The 18,508-nt window shown below is 41.0% G+C and overlaps 1 protein-coding gene across 6 annotated transcripts in view; it reads left to right on the forward strand.

Annotated features, from left to right (window-relative positions):
• Positions 1-18,508, forward strand: part of LOC119028594 (discs large homolog 1-like protein) — a 122,027-nt gene that overhangs the window by 80,488 nt on the left and 23,031 nt on the right. For all 6 annotated transcript variants that reach the window (XM_037114770.1, XM_037114771.1, XM_037114772.1 and 3 more), the window contains 6 exons: positions 693-862; positions 1,157-1,293; positions 1,757-1,901; positions 3,715-3,847; positions 7,557-7,713; positions 8,247-8,349. In XM_037114770.1, the coding sequence (XP_036970665.1) occupies positions 693-862; positions 1,157-1,293; positions 1,757-1,901; positions 3,715-3,847; positions 7,557-7,713; positions 8,247-8,349 (845 nt within the window). The remainder of the gene's footprint in view (positions 1-692; positions 863-1,156; positions 1,294-1,756; positions 1,902-3,714; positions 3,848-7,556; positions 7,714-8,246; positions 8,350-18,508) is intronic.

Genomic DNA, 18,508 nt, shown 5'->3' on the forward strand with positions numbered 1-18,508 from the left:
TGACTGATTTTCATTTTTGGGTGAACTATTTATCAAGTCATTGTTAAAGCACACGGCCCTGAGCTGTCCTGTGACCCTGTGTGCTGGCTTGCAGCAATGCAGTGATGAACCAGGTAACATGAACGCAGTCTTTGACGAAAGAGAGCAATGCAGCTGTCAATTATATACATGCAACCCAACAAACAAGAAAGCACTGTCTGCCAGGCATCGCCACAGAGCACATCAAAGAACATTTAAAAGGGAAAGTGAGCTTTGCTGAGAGGCCCCTGAGCAAGGCATTGATTGAATTAGTACTGATTGTCCTGCTGTTGTTTTGTCTGTTAAAGCACTTTGCCAACAGTTTTCAAAGGTGCAGTATAGGTGAGGCAAGGCAAGTTAATTTGTATAGCACAGTTCAGACACAAGGCAACTCAAAGTGCTTTACAGGGGCATAGAATTACATTAGAAGACATAAAGAATTGCAAAATTACTTTCTTTTATGTTTCTTGACAAATATAAAGAAACAACACCAAAGAACTGAATAAAGAAATGACGACAGCAGCTTGATCCCACTTTTCTTGGTCCCAACTAGACCTCTAGTTTCAGGGTAAAACACTGACATTTGAGTTTAGGTGATATGCATCATTTGTTTTCTCTATGTACTGCTTATGCAAGTCAAATGACTTATTCACTCATGTGACTTTGCCGGGCAGGGTGAATGACTGTATAGTCCGTGTAAATGAGGCAGACGTCAGGGAGGTGACCCACAGCGGGGCTGTGGAGGCGCTGAAGGAGGCGGGAGGTCTGGTGAGACTATGCATACGGCGCCGGAGGAGCCTCACTGAGAGAATCATGGATATCAAGCTGGTCAAAGGGCCCAAAGGTGAGAAAATACTGCAAAGATAAACCGAACAAACAGTTGAGTCTGTAAGTAGTCAAACACAGACTTTTTTATGTTGAAAGCTTTTCCTATCCTATTGTCTACTGTTAAAGAAACAAGGAAATAAATAACTGATGCCCAAATCTGAGAGAGGTCGCTGACTTTTTGGATCACCCTGTAATTGAACTGTATCATTTGTCAGAACTGGTAGAGCAGTTCAAGGGATAAAATGCGGCAAATACAGATGTTACTTTAACAAACAAATCAAGAATATGAGCTGCTGATGTGTTCTCTCAGGTTTAGGATTCAGTATAGCAGGTGGAGTTGGGAACCAACACGTCCCGGGCGACAACAGTATCTACGTGACAAAGATCATCGAGGGAGGGGCTGCACACAAAGACGGACGGCTACAGATAGGGGACAAACTTGTAGCTGTAAGAAAGTCCTTTTTATTGTTTTAAATTCTTCTCTGTACGTGTTATCATGCAAATGTTCTTGGGTCTAGTATGTGTATTGTATTTAGCATCAAAGCAAAGTGTAATTATTTCACATAACAACCCAGTTTGTTTTCTAATCTTTTTTAAATGTTTGCAACAACTTTCAGAGTAGAATATACATGTGGGTTTACTAGCACCATATAGGTAATGAATAGCCCTGAATATCATTAGTAGCACATAGTAGTTTCTAATGGATGTGTCATTAATAACTGCTATGAAATGTTTTTCCACAGTAATGTTAAAAATTTAGGATGACTCGCACATAAACTTTAGATGTGAGAAAATTAAGGCTCCCCATCACTTTGGCTTTAAATTCTTACATATTATCTGCTGGGTATATTATATTCTGAGACGAAAATAGGTGTATTTGATCACCTTCTATGTCTCCATGTGTCATCAGGTCAACGCCTCCTGTTTGGAGGAGGTCACCCATGAGGAGGCAGTGGCTGCCCTGAAGTCGACTCCCGACGTTGTTTACCTCCGTGTGGCCAAACACACCTCCCTTTTTATCAATGACAACTTCCCTCCACCTGACGTCACTAATTGTAAGTACACATACAACAGAGACTTATACCCGTAGTGTGGCAATTTTGCTTGTTGTCCATATTTCACTTTAATCCTCAACATCAGACAACTTGCAGTGAGACAGACGCACACACCATCACAGCCAAGGCTGACGCATTTTAAGGCCAGATGGTGTTGAACTATAAAGAACAGTGAGGATCAAAACTGTTGGTGGAGATTTCTGCTCAGGGTGGGTTAACAAAAAGCACCCATCTACTATTTTACTATTGCTCTTTTAAAGACGCTCCTACTAGAACTGTAGAATTAATGTGCAACAACAGAGAAATGTCATGATTAGGAAGAGTAAACCAGTGCAAGCTTGAGTGACTCATATTCCCCCCGAGGGCACAAAAAAAAGACATGATTTATGAAAATTTAAATAACTTGAGATATCTTGTCAAAACATCCAACACCACTTTGAATGATTTTCCCTCCAGTGCACAAAAAATAGGCCAAATTAAATTCCCACAACTGCCATCATTACAAGCAACCTATCAAAATCGCATGTTTATTAACAAACAAAGAATTATGTGTCATTTACTGTATAATACAGAGGGGTCATGCATGTTTTTCACTAAAATTAGCATGTATATTGGGCTTCGTAAATGTGTTGTAATAAGCAACTGAATTATTTTTAAGACATTTAGATGTTAAATTATGTTTTAAAACGTCATAATCAACATTCTGAATTAGATATTTAATATCTTTAACTTCAGTCTCAGCTTCTCAAAGCCTGGTGTTGGCAGGTGTCAGTGGGTGTCTTGTTCATTATGAAAGAGCTATTTGACAAAGAAGATATGACCAATAAAGGAAACAAGTAAAGGGGGTCTTTGTAATTAGCATGATTACTGTGCTGTTCATCGTGATGATAGGAAAGACTCCCCGTGTGTGAAGAGCAGCTCAGTCATGGCAGAAACACATTTAGATGTCACAGAAGCCTGTGTCAGAATGATACTGTTGGAAGTCATCAGCACAGAGGGTAAAAGGAGTAAAATTGTCCCTATCTGTATAATCCTTGTCATAATAGTATTTACGACTCTCAGTGAAGTGGTTAATAGACCTTTCAATGGATTTCCACATCAGGGTTTAATACCACAGGGAATTGCTGTGTTTGTTCTCATGGCCATAAAAATGTGTTACTCCACTCACATTAGAAAAAAAAGTGGCTGTGGATGACACTAAAAAGATGACAGATGAAATTACCTGGAAGAGTTTGAATTTGAGGATATAACAAGTTGAACATGTAAAAAAAAAGACAATCTGTGAGATTAGCCTGATCACAATGTGCTAATTCAGTGTCCAGTGTCATAATGCCAAGTACTTGATTTCTGACCAATTTAAGTTGGACAGAAACACTGTGGTTTAAAAGATATAGCGATGACATCAACCAGACAGTTTTGAATGTGTTATATCACAGTCTGACTGGGTAAATTTGCTCCACTGGATTTCAGCCACTTGTCACCTCTCCAAATCAGCATATTATCAAACAACATGTCATTTCTCACCGCTCTGAATCTAACACGTTACCAAACAGCATGTATCCCACCATCGTCTCTCAGCAGATCTCTAATTATAGAGAGAGATCATCAGCATCATAACTGATTTTATAAACATGCAAAATGAGCTGTGATGGATAAGAGAATACATTTCTGATTACTTCAGACTCAGTTGCTGGAGTTAAACTAAGGACACATGAAAATACACATTCAGCCTTTAAAAAAACATAAATGAAATGATATTTTGTGCATGACAGTGTGGTAAAATAAGAAAAAACATGTGTGTCTGTCCCTCCAGCGTACTCCCCTCACCAAGACAACCATATAAGCCCCTACATGAGCGGCAGCCAATCTGTTAGCCCCGCCCCATTGACCACACCCAGATACTCACCACTGCCCAGGGCCATGACGGGAGACGACGACATCCCAAGGTGAGACGTTTATGGAACAGATTAACAGACCCATTGGTTCAAATCAAATATGGTGCACTGCCAGATATGTTCAGTGTTTACAAAAATTAACAAATATCTAAGGTTGAATTCAGTGCATTCAGAAAGCATTCAGACCCCTTTACTGTTCTCACATTTTGTTATGTTGCAACTTGCTAAATTGGTTTAATTTTTTTCACCGCATCAGTCTCCACTCAACACAACTTAATGACGATGCGGAAACAGAAGTTGAATCTTCAGCCCAGTCTGAGGTCCTGAGTACACCAGACCAGGTTTACATTCAGGATGCCTTTGTACTTTTGCTCTGTTCAATTTTCCCTCAACCCAAAAGCATGATGCTGCCACCACCATGCTTCAGTTCAACAGTTCAATCTTGGTTTCATCACACCAGGGAATCTTGTTTCTTACAGTCTGCTATGAAGCCCAGATTGGTGGAGTGTCTCAGCGTTGGTTGCCCTTCTGCAAGTTTATCCGATCTCCACATAAGATCTCTGAACCTCAGCCAAAGTGACCATCAGGTTCTTGGTCATCTCTCTTACCCAGGCCCTTCTCCCCTGGTAGCACAGTTTAGCCATGCGGCCAGCTCTAGGAAAGGTCCTGGTTGTTCCAAACTTCTTCCACTGAAGCATTATGGAGCCTTCCCCAGACCTGTGTCTCGACACAATCCTGTCTCTGTGCTCTGCTGGCAGCTCCTTTGACCTCATGACTTGGTTTTTGCAAGTCTGAGCTAAATCGCAAATGTCATAACAAAGGGTCTGAATACTTAAGTCAATGTGATATTACAGTCATTGTAGTCTGGGTTTTAGAACTTAGTGCCATATTTCATATATTTCTTGTCTTGAATCCTCTTATTGTTTCCATTTTATTATAGAAAAGGAAACATATCTTTTGCAGTTTATTGTTTGTTTGTTTGTTTGTTTTTTCAATTTTGTTAGATTCCTTATTGGTTAAAACACTTGATGATGTTTGAATCTGTCAACTACTGGAAATCCAACTCTAATGGAGATGCATTGTCATGTCAGGAGAAGTTCCACATCATTATTTGCTTAACAATGCCATGCTTGTCTGTCTCTTCTTATTGCAAAGTTTGTCAGACAAAGAAAATTCCAAATTCAACAACACTGATAAAATAATATCAAATAATTCTCATTAGTTTGACTAATGAATGTAACTCAGGCTCTTAAGGGAGTCAAATGTCAGTTTTCTTTTCTTCTTTCTCTTCTCCTTTATTGCTTGTCTCATGTCCCCTCTGAGGTCTTGATTAGTCCTCAAAGAGGCCCACAGCATCAGCTTCGGAAACAGTCCTCGAGAGCCCAGAAAATTCTGAGTGACCTCTGTCGCCTGCTCACTCTGCTGCTGCTGTGTGTGTGTGTGTGTGTGTGTGTGTGTGTGTGTGTGTGTGTGTGTGTGTGTGTGTGTGTGTGTGTGTGTGTGTGTGTGTGTGTGTGTGTGTGCTTGAGTGTGTTTGGCAGATGGCAGTGAGAATTTAGTCTGACATGTAAACTCAGGTCACATATGTACACACACACACACGCACATACACCCTCAGTGCTGCTCTACTGTCTTTAATCCATTTTAATGGACGGATTACAGCCTATCACAGCCCTGGTCACCCAACTGGCGTCACCGTGGTTACCAGAATATGACTCATTTCGTCATCACCGTCTGGGCCAATCGGAGCGCTTTGATACTAATAAATCTGATAAGCCTCAGACTGACTGCAGGATGGTCATTTTGACGTCCGCCCTTCTTTTTTCCTCTGTGTGCTTTCATGCCTTTATGCTCTCTTTCATCTCTTTCTCTTTCACTCACTGATTGGTTTCTCATGCAAATGAAGGATATGGGGGTTTCAATAAATGTCCAGTCAGTGTGCTCATTTTCAGAACGTCAGATCACATCTCTCATTTGAAATCCCCTGTCTTAAGAGGAAATCATTTATCAGTGTGTGCTGTAGAAAGATGGATACCACCTTGTGATACAGAAACTGATCTGAATCTCATTTTCTAAAATAAAATTATAAAATAAAACAATTAATGTAAGACAGTAAAATATCCTGCCTCTGTTACATGCCTTTGAGTGTTTGATAACCACATTGGAAAAATGTTTAATTTATCTGCTGATCAATGTGTCAAAGTCCTGATATCAGTTTCAGCATCAGCCCCAAAATCGAGTATCGGTCAGGCTCTATAGATTTTAATCATTTTGGTCAGAGACAATGAAGAGAGGTCAAATCCAAACTTCACATATGAACAGTGAAGAGACTGGCTATGTATATTTATGAATCCTGCGATAACCCACAAACAGGTATTCAAATACTGAATTTCTAAAATTGTTCCTGCATTAATCTGGATTATTTCATCCAAGTACATGTTTGCCTGGCAATAAAACACACTTGCTTTCAGTTCCATCCTAAACATATATTTGAATGTTTTGACTGTTTGACAGTTAGGGTCTAAAGATTTGCCAAAGAAATTAAACATGTACAGGTGTTAACTGAGTCAGAATTGTGTGTTTAGGTCAGATCAATGAACAATGGTGGTGCAACAAAACAGAGATGGTGCAATACTGACATCTTCTGGTCATTGTGGTGAATGATCATAATTTTGAATACTGCTTCCACTCATTGAGATTCACTATTAGAATATGAAGTATAGACTACAGAGACGTCTTCATACAGTTTCAATATTATTTGTTTTCTTTTGAATGTATATACATTAGAGGGTGACACGGGAGTGGATTTTCACTCCTGTTCCATCCCACTCCCACAGAAAAAAATCTTGTCCAATCTCAATCCTGGGCCAGATTAAAAAAATAAATAAATCCTGTCCTGTCCCTTCTAGTCTTTAGGCAGTACACTGAATTTGATTTGATCTTCTCCCCATTCTTTTTAGATAACTTTGTGTTCTGCAGTGTTATTTCAAAATATATTGCAACAGGAACAGCTCATCTGTGGTAATATAGGGAGGCATTTATTGCCTTAATCCAAACAAAAAACCTTCACTAAAGGGCACAAAACATAAATAATACATGGCCTGTGGTCCCTATATTTTTTCTATGGAGGACAACCTGCGAAGTCCCTGTTTCTAGCTCTTTTGGAGGTCACTTACAGTAAAAAAGAAACAACAAACAAACAAGAAAACAATACATGGGTCACACCATGCCTACCTTAGTTGAATAAACCCAAACAGAACATATAATATTGCATTTTACTGATTTATTGAGCAATTGTTTCCTTTGCACAGTGACATTACTTTTATGTTTTAAATTGCTTAAACAAAAAAACACAAAAGAAAACTGCACCAAGCAAGAGAACTGTCCTCAACAAACAAAAGTGCATATAGGCGTTATCTTCTGTTCACAATTCACATACTGTACCTGAATTTTGGAAAAAGGGAAAAAGTGCATAAGATTCAAATATTAAATAAAAATACAACTTATGGAAAGAAAGCAACAAAATGACGGCGTCCCTATCCGATGTTGTTTTGTTGTTGTTGTCCTTTGGTTGGTTCCTGCTCCTGTATACTTCCGTTAACTTTTTTATCCTGTACTGTCCCAATCAAGGGATTAATAGTAAGGTTGACTCCCATCTAATATACATATCAACTATAATGATTACTCATCCTGTCTGTATATACAAACTGGCTACTCTTCTTGTACTAATGGTGTGTGTATTGAACTTGTGTTTCCACAGGGAACCCAGGCGGGTGGTGCTCCAGCGGGGGTCCACAGGTCTTGGTTTCAACATAGTTGGAGGGGAGGATGGAGAAGGCATCTTTATCTCCTTCATTCTTGCTGGAGGTCCAGCTGACCTCTGTGGGGAGCTACGAAAGGGAGACCGCATCTTGTCGGTATGAGCTAATAACTGTCACATGCATAACACCATCATTAAAGATAACATTAAATTAAATTCTACTATTACTCCTATAGAGGATACATTAGCTTGTTAAGGAAGCCATTTAGTTCATTGCCAACTTCATCTGTTTTCATTGTTTGGGAGTCATGCAACTCAGAATAACCACTCACCACCACTCTTGGCTGCCATGTGATGACTGTTAAACCTGTATTTTGTGTTTGACTAAAGTGAAATGTGCCTTCATTGTCTTCAGACAGGATTTAGTTGTCAGACTGTAGAAGCACTGATAATCCCTTCACACTGTCTGTAACCATCATATGATGAAAGTGCTGATATATATATATGCATTAGACAGGCTCACAAAGTACACACAATACTCATGCACAAACATGTGACTGGTCGACTGTGAGTTACTGTTCAACCACGATGTACATGTTGCCCTCACTGTACATTTATTAATATCGATCCAAGGCAGGGGCTCTAACTGTGTGTGTGTGTGTGTGTGTGTGTGTGTGTGTGTGTGTGTAGGTGAACGGTGTGGACCTGTCCACTGCAACACATGAGCAGGCAGCCGCTGCTCTGAAGAACGCAGGACAGACTGTTACCATAGTAGCACAGTACAGACCGGAGGGTGAGTACTGCACATAAACACAGTACATCACCATTCATCTCATGTGGAGATCAATACATAAGGAAATATAACTGAGCTGCAACAGGACAAAACCGATTTTTTAATTAAGGAGTAAATTAACACCATTAGGAAATCTTGTTTCCGCTGATCTCCAGTGGTTTAACCTCTCACTTCGCTGCCACAGGCTTAAAACATTTAACCCACTTGCTGTATATAAAGATTGACCTGCAGGTCCACAAAACTGACAAACATCTGTTGGCTGGCTGCTGGACACGTTACAAACCCCGCCCCCCGCCATGGGACAACCTTTTAGGTAGTTTTTACCATTTGTGACGCTATAAACAGGGGATATGATGTCATGATTGACAGCTGAGCCCTGCTCAAGATTGAAGTGGGTGGGCCTGTGGGTGGGACCTTGATACCACATTTGCCAATCACCACTGTGCAGACTGGGGCTCCAAACCAGAGCAAAATGGCAGTGTATCAGGGATACTTTGGCTTCCTTTCTGTAGAGTGGGCGGACATGGTAACGCGTCTCAGGCTTTATATACCGTCTGTCAGTGATTCAGTTATGATGCGGTGGACCTTCTTCTTCTTCTCTTCCTCCTCCTCCTCTTTCGTCTACTTTTTCTTCTTCTTTTGCTCGTTCATCTTCCTTTTCCACCTAATTCTCGTCTTACTTCATCTTCTTCTTCATCTTTTTCTTCCTCCTATTCTTCTTTTTTTCCTTCTTCATCCTTTTCTGTTTCTTCTTACTCTTCCTCCTCCTCCTTCTTCATCTTTATCTTCTTCTTCTTCTTCATCATCTTGTTTTTCTTTTTCTTCCTCCTCATCTACTTCTTCCTCTCCTATTTCTTCTTAGTTTTCTTCTCATCCTCCTCCTCTTAAACATAAAAGCCAATGTAAATAGGAAGCAAACCTTTTCACACCGTGTTTATCTACGTTACTGGTACTTGATTATTTTGTTGTGATGTGGTTAATTTCTCAGAATAGTTCCCTTAGAGTAATTAATGAAAACAAGACCTTTTTTTTTTTGCTTTTGTGTATTAAAGTTTTAGAAATATACACACACACACACATACACACACACACACGCACACACACACACACACAAACACTAACGCACATAGACAGAGCAAGGTTTCCCAGCAAGCACCATCCTGGATATATGTCTTCTGGGAGTGACTGAGAAGGCCGTAACCTAGGAAACCAGGTTATAACTGCTGATTCGCTGAGCTAATGGGATGCTGTCATAGTGGGGGACCTGAGAATAATACGTAAACACACACACACACACACAAACACAGTTCCCTTCAGGCCCCTTGGTCCCCTGATGCACCTCAGAGATGTGTTTACTGGAAGAGGTTGTACGTGTATGTATAGTGTGTTTGTGTGTATGTCATGTATTATTCAGACCAAGAGGAAGTCCCAAGAAGGTTTTGTTATAGACGAAACTACAGCATGATACACAGGACCACTGTCCCCTCTAAAAAGTGTGAGGAGAAACTGAAGGACAAAATCCATTCATATCAGAAACAGATTTATTTATTGCCAAGAAGGATTTTACACCAACGAGGAATTTGTCTTGGTGAATAAGGTGCATACATTGTAGACAATAAACAATAAACAAAGAGAAAATTGAAAGAGCAGCAGGCATTCGGGCAAAAAGTTAAATTAACAAACAAAACAAGACAAAACAACGTGCACCAACACACCGTGGCTGCCGTCTGTGGCGCCAACTTGGTCTTCATATGTACAAGAAACTGTCAGAACATAATGTACGCAGCAGCTACGGTATGCACATTTATTGGAAGGTTATGGAAGCAGCAGAGGGGACCAATCCATGATGTATGGATTTTGAATTCTAATTTCGAAAGAGAGTCTGTTTGAATATAGATCGCAAATGAAGTTTTTTTTTTTTTTTTTTATATGTGAGGGTGTTGAGGTCACTTTGATTCTGCAGGAAGCAGGAAACTCAAGGCTCAAGGTGCAGAGCAGTAGATCCCTTGATTTTTCTCGTAATGTGCAACATTTTTGCAAAGAACATAAAACAGAACCGCATTCTTTCTGCTCCCATTCGTAAATAGCTTCAACCTGTTCATTTAAAGCTCTATGCTATTCTAAGCAGTAGAGTCACAGCTTTGGACTTTAAACTGTAGTGTTAAAACTATTGTACATATGTACAGATCTACATTAAAGAGGTTATATGTAACAGTTTTCAGTAATTCACATGTATGTATGTAACTTTTTTTGGCCACATGTGAGCAGATTGTCCCATGACATAAAAAGCATGACACTCTCTGGTTCTCTCAGCTATCTATATAAACCTGTGGACGATTTGTTTAAGTTGTTTCATGCTGCTGGACTGTGGATTTCTTTTTAAAGGACTCAGGTCAGATTCAGTCCAAATGATGTGAATTGATGCATGTTTTTGAGTGTCTCATCATGGTGCCTCTCTCTGCTCCGCTAACAGAGTGCAACAGTAGCTAACTTAGTTTAGAAATGGAGTCTGCTAACATGAACTAGCTTGAACGACTAGCTGCCAGCATAGCACAGAAGTCACATAGAGCTTCTGTGAGTTTCTCTCACATTCATTTTTACATACATTAGATGTTATCAGAACATGATAAGATAGTTTAAATGTATTCACTTCATATCGGACCCACGACTACACTTTGGTCTAAATGTAACCATGGACAAGGAGGACTTGGTGCACAGACTTATGAAGTTAGCAGTCAGGCCAGTGGGCTATCACACAAATCCTGCTGAAGATAAGCTAACTGAAAAATGGCATACACTTGACATACTAAACCAATTGCTTTTCAGTTCACTGGTGTTGTCTCTCCAACTTAGCAGATGGTAGAGAGCACAGTGCTTGTGTTGGGTGCACACAGGTGAGTGACAGCGATATATCGTGTGAGCCTGGTGTGTGAATGTCTTAAGCAAACCAGTGTGTTTCAGAGGGGTTTGCTTGTGACTGCTGTTCATTGTTAAATGGGATCAGCACCTTGGACAGCGCACTGAGGTATTTAAAGGTCTCGTCGTTTCCGCTGCGGCTGCAGTATGAAAGCTGTAGCAAACAAAAGAAAATCTACTGGTGTAGTCCCTCACAGAGGTCGGCTACTAGTGTTAGCTCACACTGGCTGCAGGTACAACTGATTAAAAGCATCTTTGTTAACCTCCCTGTCTGGAGAGTAATCCACTCTCTGTCACTGATCTGTAAGTTTTGCCAAAATAACATCAACAGAACACTGGTGAAACAAGGATTGTTTGGAACATATCGAACATATGGATCTACAGCAGAGTAGCTAATTGATTAAAAGTGTTATGTTATATACACTTTCTTGTCATGATTTTGGATCCCTATTGGAAGCTGCCCACTTTTCACTCATACTCAAGATTTTTGGGCGTGGTTCATCTTAAAAGTCAATGAAAAAACTGTAATAAATGTCAAACTGGTGTGATGGTCTGTCAGTTTGGCTCGGTTCGACTCTGTTTTGGCATTATTTGGTGTGATATTGGAGATTCTTGCAGAGAGAACACACAGTAGGTATCAGTGGTGGGCCAGCTGGCCTCACCAAGAGCCGACTGTGCTGTGGCCTGGTTTTAATGTTCAAGGTTTTTCCTGCTTAACATTCAAAAAACTCTGTGCGGTGAAGCACTCAGGGGTGAGCTCACCTGCTGGCCCTCAAAAAGCATTGGTTAGTCCGAAGTTTCTGTTTGTGTCTGTCTGTGTCGTGACTCTTGTTAGTGACTGTTGAATGAACTCTGTATCAAACCTTCTGTCCACGCTGGGCTTTGGTTAGCGACGTGTGTGTGTGTGTTTGTGATGTGAGTCCATCTGAGGTCCATGTTTGTCCCATTCCCGTGGCGATGGCATGTGGTGACCAGCAGTGCTCCCTCTGTTTCACACACACACTTCCTGCCAATGATAGAGGAACTTCTAATGACCTCCACCAGGAGAGGAAAAGTGTCTGTCTCACCGTGTGTGTGCGCAGGTCTCCTCCTGTTATTTATATTAAATATGGTACCCTGTGTGACCAAACACAACACATCGCACTGTATGTGTGTGTGTGTGTGTGTGTGTGTGTGTGTGTGTGTGTGTGTGTGTGTGTGTGTGTGTGTGTGTGTGTGCGTGTATGTGCATGCGTGTGTTGATTTAAGCTGATGCAGCAGATACAGATCAGTGTTTATTTGAAGTTCAGCAGATGGAGCATGTTGTCTGTGAAAGGTCTTCATGCTGTGTACTGCCGATGTTCCTCATCACGTTTCGGGCTATTTTAAGGCAATTGTTGTGTATCTGACCTGTGGCTTCCAAATGTGTCGTCGCCAAATCAATATGCATTCAGCCAGACAAGATTTCTTTACCTTCCAAAGTCCCTAACTGGAGGGGATATTTTTTGGTGCAGAGCAAACTGAAGTGCATTGTGGTTAATCAGGAGTACCTTAGAGCATGACCATATTAGTTTTTTTATTCATTTTTATGTGCTCTTAGTCAGTGATTAACATGGAATTTGTAGTGGACTTACAGAAGGAAATATCACGAAGGCAGCAAACTGTTGTATGTTAGTGCCCCGTTTTCTAGAACTACCGTGAGTCATTGTCCAAATCTCCACTCACTAAATGAATCAAGTTTCTGAAAATCTATCCTCAGTTTTGCATCAGCTTTGGATTCAGGTAATGTATATATATCAAGGGAAATAACAGCATGAAAGACTAAGCTCCTCAGGCTAGATCCAACACAACACACAGGCCAAGAAATCTTCAAAGGCACAGAAATGTAATTTGAAGAATCTACAAAAAAAAATCCAAATATATCAGCTTAAAAAAAAAAAAAAAACACTTCTTGAAATTTAATTTTACATTTAATGATATTTCAACCAATTAAAACAATACATAGTTTCCATAAAATGTGTAACACCAGTGTTGAAGGTGTTTAGTTTTGTACACTAGCTCTGAAGCCACAATGAGCAGATCCCATTATTTGACGTTACCCTCAAATGATATTGATGAATATATTCTGGCCTGATTTTTGTGACACTATGACAGGCAAATGTGATTGTACAACCATTAGTGTACATTTAAGGAACCTTCAAAAGAAGTTTCTCACCATAGCCTTGTGCATGCAGTAGTACTTCCTTGCACCTGTGAACAGATTTCAGTTTGTAAAATCGCTGGAGTTTCCCTTTTTTAGCAAGGCAGCATTACTAACAACAATAAGTTGCTTTTATTGCAGGATCAACAGGTGGCCAGACAAGCTAAAACACGGTGTGTTCAAATTTGTAACAACAAGATAAACATCTGGATGTTCACATTGCAGCACTGACCTTTAAGTCTGATGTGCTCCTGTGCCATGAGCTTCATGATGTGGGACTGCTAATGCCTTCAGGTTGACAGCAGTATTAGTCACTGGGATTACACACAACCGTCAGAGGCACACACCCAGTCACACACATAGACTGTAGATACAAACACAGGCGGCATTTGTCAGCAGTAATACTGAGGTGATGCAGAGAGGATTATCTTCACTTCTCTCAGCCCGCTTATTACACTTTTCGTGTGTGTGTTCGTGGTTGTCGTGCACCGGCTGTTAAGTAGAAGATTAACACCAACTCTTTCTCTGCGGTTTCACACACAAACTTGTGAGAATAATACAAACAGTAGGCTTTGCTGTCTTTCCCCACTTTACTTTATCGCTCTGTTCTCTCTTCTTAGCTCTGTTTCCTTCCTTCTCCTTCCTCTCTTTCTTTCCTTTCCACCTATCAGCTCTTCCCCCCTGGTGTCAGTGCTGATGGTCTGACTCATCGCCCACAAAGTGTGTTCGGGGGATTTTTGCTGTCACTTGTAACATTTGTGACTGATTTGTAGCGTGTTGCCGCTTCACTGTCATGCCAAGGCTGCTGGAGACGAAACACATTTAATTTTTTCTTTCTCTTTTTTTTTGTTCTCCTCTGGTCTCGATCTCTCTTGTCTCGTCTCCTCCGCAATCCAATCAGTTGATCAATATATACATTACTGCACTGTATCAATTATAGATGAGCCTCCAGCGCTGCTATTTTTAGAGCCAGTGCCTCAAGTTGATTCTGGTTTTCCAACAGTGATTTTCTGAAAATCAGCTGGTCATAAAGAAGTGGTTTATGTGTACAAACTCAAAAAGGACATTTCACAAGAGGATTTTGATACTCTCTTCTCATTTTTATGCTACTAGTGTTCTGTAAATAATTCAAAACTAAGTAGAATACACATACTATCTTGGAAATGTAGATGCTGAAGCTTAATTGATCCCATTGGAGAAATACAATTTTTATTACAGGGCTGTAAAAGGATCCAGATTCAGGAAAAATAAATAAAAAGCAAACAGAATAAATGAATGGTGACTGCCTGGTGGAGTTTTATGTAGACAAAGTGAGTGTATCTCACCACAAAGGCATTTTGTGTATCTTTTAGGCCCATCCATGATCTGGTAAGTGCATTTCCATGCTCATAAAACATCTGCAAACCAGAATATTTAAAATCCCGTCCACCTATGTTGTAGTCTTCTTCGTCACTGTGTTTGTTGAAGTTTCTTTATACGTTGCCGCCACCAGCTGTCCATCAGTGGAATAGCAGGAAATCAGTGGCAGCGCGCTGATGACACAAACAAAATTGGGGTCTACTTATAAAAACATCGCTCCACTGTGCTGCCAATCATCACATGATACCTATACATGTAGTGTACGCAACAAAAGACAAAATGTTAAAGCGATAATGGCATCAAATAATAATATCCATGCCCAAAGTATCCATTATCTATATAACATTCATGTATCCACTTACTGACAATGATTACACACAGTTAAGTGCATTTAAATACGACTCTTATACAATATAAGAAAGGCTGATCTGAAAGGAAAGTATGAATGCAATGCAGACAACAATTAAAATGAGATCTGGCTGTCCCCAGTGGTTTTGATAACTCTAAAGCTGTGAAAATGCAGAGAAGGCCTCTGCCAGCTGCTGAACAATGCTCCACTAGGGAGAGGAGAGGAGAGGAGAGGAGAGGAGAGGAGAGGAGAGGAGAGGAGAGGAGAGGAGAGGAGAGGTAAGTGAAGGAAGGAGGGAATATGAGCCCCAGAGCCATTAGTCTCTGTCATCGCCCCTCCCCCATCACTTCCTCTCCTCCTCCTCCTCCTCCTCCTCCTCCTCCTCCTCCTCTCTTCTCCCCCTCCTCTCTTCTCCCCCTTTACCCATCCCTCTCTCCATTATGTCTTGTTTTTCACATTCATCTCTCCGTATCTCCTGCTTGCTCTTAATCTGATAACACTGCGTCAAGGTGATGAGTGTTGACAGCAGCAGTTAGATGCTGATGATGTGAAACTCCATGTTAGGCGATTTCGATGTGTGTTAGTGTATCAGTGTTGTGGAGTCAGAGAAGGATGCAGAGACAGAAGTGTGTGTTTATTTGGATCAGGGAAGCCTGTCATTAATTTTGATTTTGACATGAGTGTCATTTTTCATTTATAAACAAGTTTTCTTAAGTTAAACCATGGAAAAGAGAAAACCAGACATCAGAGAAAACCAGTCTTATAAATGGAGAGACAGAAACTGGAGATGGAGAGAAAATGAGGGACAGATGGAGACCCAGACAGACATAAATCATGCAGAGCTGAAAGAGTTTAATTCCTTATACGTACAAAGCTAATGTCTTTCCTCTTTTGTTTCTTCTCCGTTTCCATATGAAACTAATGGAAAATTGAGCTGTTAATTAGGCTTCCCAAAATCAATGTTCAAAAACGCTTGGTCAAGGTTTACCGTGTGTGTGTGTGTGTGCGCACGTACGTACGTATGTATGTATTAGGTGTGTGTGTGTGTGTGTGTGTGTGGCGGGCAGACCGATTCCCTGGGCCAAAGTAGGGCAGGAGAGCCTGGCATTGCCTCAGCTTCCTGCATGAGTGACCGCAGGAAACAGTGTGTGTGTGTCTGTTGATGAGTGTGTGTACTCGTGCATGTGAGTGAATGCATGCATGCATGCGTGTGTGTGTGTGTGTGTGTGTGTGTGTGTGTGTGTGTGTGTGTGTGTGTGTGTGCCTCCGCCCTACAGCAAGCTGCTGTCAAAGAGGAGGAGGAGCAAACGGGCGCACCAGCGAAACGAGAGATAGAGAAAGAGAGGACTGTAGTAGAGAGAGAGAGAGTTAGCATCTGTTGTTTCTGTGGCAGCTGAGCAGCATTGGACTGTTTTTACACACACACACTCACTCTCTCCCTTTCTTTCTCTTTCTCTCTCTCTCTCTCTCTCTCTCTCTCTCACACACACACACACACGTTTCCTCTCTGTGCCACACACTGCTGCATACCTACACACACTTCTTTTCACACACATTTACATATTTCTGCTCAGTCTCTCTCTCTCTCTCACGTGCCGGCATCAGATCGCCTCCATCATCTCTCTCTTCCACACACACATCTGCTCTCCCTTTTTATCTCTCTTTTTTTGTTTTTGTTTTTTTTATCCAACTGACACACCGGGACTCCGCGCAGCACAGACCCCTCTCACACGCACGCACACTCACCCGAAAGCCACCGTAGCAGCATCACATTGTGCGGACGCTGAGCCTGCCTGTCTGCCTGCAGCATGTGAGTACAGCTGAGCGTGAGTTGGGGGAGACAGACCTGAACTGATTTACTTGTTAAAACCCTGGCAGCATCAGTGTTTATGGTTAGCATAACAGACCTTTCACACTTTTAAGAGTTTAGTTCAGGGACTTTGCATATTTTGGGGAATAATACTTCAGGTGATATCGGACTGAAAAGGGCAGATTTGATCTTGTGAATCTGTGGTGTTTTTCCCTTGATGACCAGTGATGCAGCTTTAACACGTTGGCTCCTTCAGTCTTTGGTCTAATGACTCTCACAGTGTTTTGATCAACAGTATCACTTCTGATATTTCAGATTTTCTTTCTTACTGTGGTGTTGTTGCTGTATGCCTGGATTTGGTTGTAAAAACTCAGATGATCAAGACAGGCTGGAGATGATCTGAGGCGCAGCCTTTTCCTTTCTCTTCAGGACTCAATTACACTAACATCTCAGTTGCAAGACCCCTCTTTGTTGTGTAGATCACAAAGAGGAGTAACATCTCTGTGTAGCTGCACAGTGTCTCTATCACTGCCTCTCTGCTTGTCATTGATAAACCTTTATTCTTCATCTCACTGTCAGTTGAGTGTTTGTTGCAATACATCTTAAGCTCAATCACAGTCATTAATCTGTTTCCTCTCCTCCTTTTCTGTCTCTCTTCACCATGTCTTGTTTCCTCCCTCCCTCCCTGTCTGTCTGTCTCTCTCTTCCTCTTAATCCCATAATACTGCATCGAGGCAATGTGTGTCGACGGGGACAGTTAGATGCTGATGATGCTAAAGTTCGTCCTGTATCTGGTGATTAAACTGAACTAACAAACTGAGAAGGAGGTGTTAATCCATCATTCTTGTAATGATTACAGTTGAGATCAAAAATGCCAGACTGAGGTCAGCAAGGAAAATGTTGAAGGTTAAAGCAAGAAATGACATTTTCAGGAAAGGGGCATTTTGATCCTTTCATTACTGAGAGTTTGGTAGCAGTTTTGTTTTGTCAAACGCACTCCACGCTGTCTGAATGTAACAATGTAACACGCTTTAAATCTGGCAAATTATATGAATCTCCTCATCAACAAATCAACCAAAGCTCTTTTCCCAGAACACACATGTGTTGTATCTCGAGAATAAAAGAGTCAGAGATCATATTGCTCTGAGTTCTCTGCACAGCCGTGAGCCACTTTCACACAGTTTAGTTGTTTGTGTCTGTGAGCTTCAATCTGTCAGATTAATAAATGTTTTGGGGAAATCAGAGCTGAGATCTGGGGGTTGTAAGCTGATTTCTGACAGCGTTCAGTAGCTGAATGTGCACGTAGAGAGGTGAACGAGGAGATGAAAACAGAAATAGGGAGGAAAGGAGGAACAGTCAGGAGATGCTGCTGGTTCTACTGTAGATCTGTGTGTGTGTGTTTGAGAGCGTGACCGTGTGTACCTCGAGTATGATTGAATTACTCAGGGTTAATTAGATTCTATAGTCCACAGTAATGGTTCTCTCACACACACACACACACACACACACACACACACACACACACACACACACACACACATCCTTC

The sequence above is a fragment of the Acanthopagrus latus genome, chromosome 11, assembly GCF_904848185.1.
Source record: "Acanthopagrus latus isolate v.2019 chromosome 11, fAcaLat1.1, whole genome shotgun sequence".
NCBI classification, from domain to species: domain Eukaryota; kingdom Metazoa; phylum Chordata; class Actinopteri; order Spariformes; family Sparidae; genus Acanthopagrus; species Acanthopagrus latus.